Here is a 6,576-nt window from a genome sequence, read left to right on the forward strand (position 1 = left end):
CAAGACCTGGACGTCTTGTGCCTGTCCATTCATGAATCAATTGATAAGCGATTGCACAAACATAAAATATATATATATATATATATATATATATATTAAGTGACATCTGCTGTACATCAAAGGGCTACATTGACATCTAGTGGACAATAGATGTAATACAATAATTATTATCATATTCATATTTCAGCAGTAGCCTATAATACCCAAAAGATGGGTCCATCAGGATATTACAAGGATATTGATCAGTTTAAACAGAATGACAGTGTTTGCAACACATTAGCCTCTCATTATCAATTCACCCATCTTTCCTCACCAAACTCCATTGTTAAATGAAAAGCTATTGTCCACATTTTAAAGGTGGCAATTCAGAGCCATTGATCACGCTTGGCAAACAATTACCACAGTATTCAATGAATATAATTGTGTGTGATGTCATTTAACCTTGTCTGTCAAACCCTCAGACACACCAGCCTGACAGGTCACGTTTGGTCTATTTATAACAGCAGGACATAGGAGAGATATTTAAAAAGCACACAGACTCATTTAAACAAACACAAGTCCTGCTAACACCATAAGGGCAGCAAAGGGTAAGTGAGAAGGCTCTGTGTTTATCTTTAACAATAACAATCTTGAGTCATCTATTTTTATCATATTGTACAGTATATAGGGAGGTATTTTTATAGTTTTGCATAGATTTTGCCAAAACAATAGATAAAGCAGATTAAGGTGGTTGAAATATACAGTAAAAGTTATGTGAAGTGTTATACAGTACAAGCATATATTTCTAGCTTTATTATTATTATGAGATTGTGTTAATAAATGCATTGCAAATAGTCAATATAAAAAAGGTTGAATAGATGATCGCAGCAAAATACATATAACAATTAAAATATATGTTACTTCTCGTTTTCTGGAAAGCATTGTCTGATATGCAAATAATGTCTTTTAAGTTTTTTATATGGTCAATGTGAGTCAATAATTTGCCAACACTGAATCTTTGCCAGGCTTTGTTTTCACAGTGAATTTCCTTGTCTTGTTTCAGATTTTATACAAAATAGATATTAACGGACATGGTAAGCTCTTCTCAATTCAGATTTCAAAGTTGTCATCCACTTCTTGTTTCAAATAAGCAAGCTCGACCTGATTTTGCCATGAGAGAGTTTGTATTGACCCAAGGACAACATGTTTGCGAATAAACCCTAAACCCACCCCAAACCCCAACCCTAAACATAACTGAACCCTAAAATCAGAGGGAAGTGATGTGAAGTGGAAAGCAATGGTCTAGAACAGTGTTTCCCAATCCTGGTCCTCGAGTACCCCCTTCCAGAAAGTTTTATATGTTTCCTTGTTTAAAACACCTGATTCAACTAATCAGTCTCCTTCCAGAACGGATAACATGTCTCCCTAACAAGCTGTTTCGTAAAACCAGGTGTGTTAGATAAGGAGACATCCATTACTTTTTGGAAGGTTGTACTCGAGGACCAGGATTGGGAAACACTGGTCTAGATCAGGGATGGGCAGCTTTGGTCCTGGAGGGCCGGTGTCCTGCAGAGTTTGGCTCCAACCATAATTAAACACATCTGAAGCAGCCAATTAAGGTCTTGCTAGGCATACTAGAAACTTTTAGGCAGGTGTGCTGAGGCAAGTTGGAGCTTAACTCTGCAGGACACCAGCCCTCCAGGACAGAAGTTGCCCATCCCTGGTCTAGAAGCTTAAACTTGAAACAAACTGTAAACTTATTTGTGAAATCTATTTGGCTGATGTTGCCCTGAGTACATCAACCACTTGGCAAAATCAGGAGAGCCAACAAGCCACGTGACAACAACATGATTTAGTGTGTGGCACAAATATTCTTACAGGGCAAGAGCACAAAGACTGGCCTTCATCCACACTGTGAAAAATGTCATAACCAACACTGTAAGCTTCCTGTAGACATCTCCACTTCCTGTCTCTTTATTTCCTGCCGTCTACAATGCGGCGCCGCCTTCCATCTCTGCAAAGAGGATGAGCATCGTCTCCTCTGCCCTAAGGAAATCGTACCCTGCCTCAATTCTGGCTACGGCTGTCCAATAACCATGACCCGCCAAAGGCTAGCCAAGCACCTGGAAGTGTGTCCTGCGAGCGTGGTCACTTGTACTCTAGAATGGAACCGATGGCCTGTAAATGAGACAGATACAACCTTTTACAGGAACGTCCTGCAGGATCCAGACTACTTGAATGAGCTGGACATCGCCACGGCCCTTCGAGATCAGAAGCTGCTGTTTAGCTCTATTAAGATGAAAACCCTCTTCCCCGAGTTGATTGAGAAGGTAGAGGAACCAGACATACCGCTGGATGGTGCTGTAGGAGGTTTTGACCCAGAAAACTGGGATCTTAACTTGGGAGAGATGTTGGAGAATGGGGATGAGGAACAGGAACTAACGGAAGAAGAACGACTGGCCCTTGCCAAAAGCAAAGATGTGGCTTGCTTGGAGAACTACAGCATGTGGGAGAAAATGTTTTCAAAAGAGAAGGAAGGATGTAAACAAACGGCAAGGAATTTGGAGGAAAATGGTACTTCTAAAAGAGAAAAAAATCCATCTGTTGACAATTCCCATGAGTCCCATGAAGCAGATTTGACCAGAACAGGGTTAGCCCCTTGGCAGGACGGAGTTCTCGAGAGACTTGGTAAAGAGGTCAACGTGTCCGAATATAACATGTACCTAGTGCACAATGGTTGCATGCTTATCAACTTCGGCCAGCTGGCTGCTTGCACACCCAAAGAGAAAGATTTTGTTTATGGTAATTTAGAGCCTATCGAAGTGAAAACCGTACGCTCTTTTAATGTGCCAACCAGCTACACAGCCAAGCGTAGCCACCTCAAGGATCCGTCAAAAACGATTAAAAAGACAAACCAGAATGTGGACACGTCCGATTTGGGGATTTCCATTGAGCAGCTCCCGAAGGCAAATGAAATAGAGGCTACGCTGCAGTGCTGTCTAGAAAGAGAGTTTAAAGGTCACCAGATAAGTGAAGCAGTTGGCACCGATGGGCTGTATGTTGACTTGGCCACCCAGACCTACAATTTTCACAGCGCTCCATTCAAAAGCAATGCTTCTTTGGCTGATGTGGTCGAGGGCGGGCATCAAAGCCTACATGTGCAGATTCAGACCGAATGCGTGACAAGGAGACATAACAAATCTTGCTCAGCCTTCACCTACGTGTGCTGCCACGCTTTCAGACGTGACGAATACCCCTGGCACTTCAGGAACGTACATGGAGATATCGAGTCCCATCTTAATGGCTGGTTTACGCAGCGATGCCCGTTGGCTTACCTGGGCTGCACCTTTAGCCAGAGGTATTTTCGCCCATCGAAATACAGGGCAACCGTGAGCTACGATCCGGACCTTAATGCTTTCACATTAAAACCTGAAGTAGCAGAATCGCTTTATAAAGGAGTAAAAAGTGCTAACAGCGAACGGAAGCGAGCGAAGAATTTAGACTCACTGAGCAGACTTCCCTTTGAGATCTTACAACACATTGTGGGTTTTCTGGACAGTGTGTCATTGGGCTACCTAGCTCAAGTGTCCCACCTCATGAGAGAAGTCTGTAGCACTGTTGTACAGCAGAAGGGCATGGTGTCCCTCAAATGGGAGAAAAAGACTTATTCCCATGGTGGATTCACATGGAGGGCTAGAAAAAAGGTAACGTGTCCCTTTATGAGTGATTGCATAACACTTAAGGGTTGGTTCTGAATCTCTTATGAACTTATGTCTAGACTTTCAGCATACAAAGTTTGTACTCTGCATAAACAGTCAGCAACCAGTTATTATATTACATATTAATGATGTATTTCATCTGTGGATGGCGTAAATTTAATAAATTGCATAAGACTTCCATAATAGTCAAAAAATCATGCGTACAAATATTGAATATGCAGTCTGGTCTCACTGTTAATACGTAATATTAATATGTAACTTTTAAAAACTCAAAACTTTTTTTTTGTATATTTAAATAGCACGCAAAAGCCAATGAGCGTTTGATATCACTGCCGTAAAGCAATGTGTTGTAAAGCTTCTTGAAGCACAATATTTGAATTCAAATTTGTAACGAATGCGAGATTTGACTTTTTCCCCGTTATCTCGTCAATGGCATAAACTTTTACATAAAAAACGTGTATCTGAATAATTTTTATATTAATCTGCAATACCACGATTATCCACTAGATGCAGTTACACAATTTATTAAAAAACGTTATTTACTCATTTTAAACTCTGTGTATGTTTTGATAATCGTTTGACTATGATCTCTAACAAAATTCCTTCACAAAAATGCAATTATTTCAGCTTTTTGCTATTTTTTTTAAAGAGTTTATAAGCAGTGAAAAATATAGATAGGATGAAATGTTTTTTCCCCATTTTGTTTGTTTGTTTATTGTTTGTTTGAGAGCAGAGGGTCTGTTCTTTCATTTAATATATTTGGATGTTTTTATATTTTTAGAAGAAAAGTTTTCCTGGAAGGCATTTTGTGAAACTTTGTGAAAATCACAAAAAATGCTGGCGGGCAACTTTTTAAAAAATGGCTGGCAGGGAAGGAGATAAAAGATCGCTGATGAGAACTGTGGGATCAAGACGGCTGGATAAAGGGCTGAAAAAATTTAAATATTTTGTTAATTTATGTTGTGTTTTGTTGTAATCATTGTTGCTTATTAGAAAACGCCCTTTGTGCATCATGGCAAACAAACTAAATATTGCAAATGGTTAAACGATTACAGAAATGTTATTCATCTAAAGGTTTTAAACTGTAGTGTAATTCTCTGAAAGTCATGAACATTACATAAGGTAAATAAGTAAACTCTCGACTGAAAACATGTCATTAATATGAGTAAGAAATCCCAGCGATTTTAATATTTATGAATAGGAATATGTACAAATCTCTGTACAGCGGTTAATACGTAGTCCTGTCAACACATTAATATTATACATTCCAGTGTGTTTATAAACAAAATTAAATGTATGTCTGGTGCAGACACACTGTACATAAAAATACTCACACATGAGATCACGTGGAATATGATAACATCTTCCATGCATCCCAGCCCTATCAAGTAAGTTTTATTTCAGGAGCATTGATGGTGTTGTTGTGCATGATGAACTTTCTAAATATGTTTGGAGTCTGCCTGATCTCTGAGGTATGTGCTGCAGAGAGCAACAGGGAGGGCGTACGTGTCTTTTGTCATTCAGCCAGACTGTCCTCACACTTCTGGGGCTTTGTTTTAAGTGACACGTGGTCTCACTTTCTCTCTCTGTCCATTGTTCGTGATGTAATTGATCTTAGTGTTTAACCTGGCAGGGCTGTAACCTACATTAAGGAGGGCCAATGAGATCAGGGCTCCAGAGTATTACCATAGTGATAGTGAAAAATGGACTGAATCGGCCTAAAGGCACATTAATATTGTATTGTAACTTCAGAAAGAAACATTATTATTTATATAAAACGTTATTATTTATATATAAAAATGAATTGGTTATTTAAGCAGCATGTAGTTAGATGTTTGAACAGTATTGCATTAGATAATGAAATATTAAACCAAGAGGCATCTGCACAAAATGATGCAATATGTTTTCACAGAATTCATATTTTTTATATATTTTTTTAACCGTCTGGTGTTTTTTTCTGTGCTAAATGTATAAGGATGTGAAGAGTAACCACGCATGTAATTCATTTTCCAAATACGTTTTTATAGCCAGAAAGTGTCCAAATACAATGAGACCACCATCTTTTAAAATGTATTATATATTTTTTTAATCAAAATAATCTGACGTTTCTCATCTCCCTTCAGACATGGGAGTTCAGCAGTCTCTTCTCACCAGTAGATGAATGGGTGTTTGAAGATGTGCCACCCATGTCCGAGCACCTGAAGGTCTGTCCGTTCTACCAGAAGGAGATCAGGAGTGAACCTGTGGCTTTACCCCGCATAACAGACCTTCAGGAGGAAAATGAACCTTTCAATGCTCAAGAGTTTCTTTCCCAATGACAAGTGACAATAACATTATGGGGCTGTTTCATGGACACCGTTTAGATCAATCCAGGACTAGTCTTTAGTTAAATTAGGACATTTTAAGTAATTTTTAGCAGTGGCGGCCAGTGACTTCTTTTTTCGAGGGCGCACAATGCGAACATGTATGTAGCCCATCATGTGTGTGGTTCATCATTTCGAAACATGTGTTTGGCGTGTCGAGCGAACCTATGTGCATCACGTGTCCCGTCAAAACAAGTGCCCGCTGCAGACGCGTCCAAAGGGTTCATGATAAAAGAGACACTCGCGTTTGCCAGATACTCGCATAATCTCATACGTAATCAAAGTTTACTGTTAAGGGAGTGTCTTGCGTGTATTTTGTGAATGTGAGCGTCTCTTTTATCATAAACAGTTTTGACGCGTGTGCAGCAGGCACTTATTTTGACAAAACACGTGATGCACATGGTTTACATGACGCAACAAACACATATTTTCAAAACACGAGCAACACACATGACACTCCAGACACATATTTTGAATTTGCACCCCTCGGAAGAGCAGTCACGAGCCGCCACTGG

General features: G+C 39.4%; 1 protein-coding gene across 1 annotated transcript; it reads left to right on the forward strand.

Moving 5' to 3' along the window:
* The first annotated feature begins 529 nt into the window (after positions 1 to 529).
* Positions 530 to 6,051, forward strand: LOC129419035 (F-box only protein 40). The gene is made up of 4 exons (XM_055174023.2): positions 530 to 587; positions 1,043 to 1,073; positions 1,860 to 3,683; positions 5,822 to 6,051. The coding sequence occupies exons 2-4, from the start codon at positions 1,071 to 1,073 to the stop codon at positions 6,014 to 6,016; spliced, it is 2,022 nt and encodes a 673-aa protein (XP_055029998.2). The 5' UTR covers positions 530 to 587; positions 1,043 to 1,070; the 3' UTR covers positions 6,017 to 6,051.
* The last annotated feature ends 525 nt before the right edge of the window (positions 6,052 to 6,576 follow it).

This window comes from Misgurnus anguillicaudatus, chromosome 15 (genome assembly GCF_027580225.2).
Source record: "Misgurnus anguillicaudatus chromosome 15, ASM2758022v2, whole genome shotgun sequence".
Classification (NCBI taxonomy): Eukaryota; Metazoa; Chordata; class Actinopteri; order Cypriniformes; family Cobitidae; genus Misgurnus; species Misgurnus anguillicaudatus.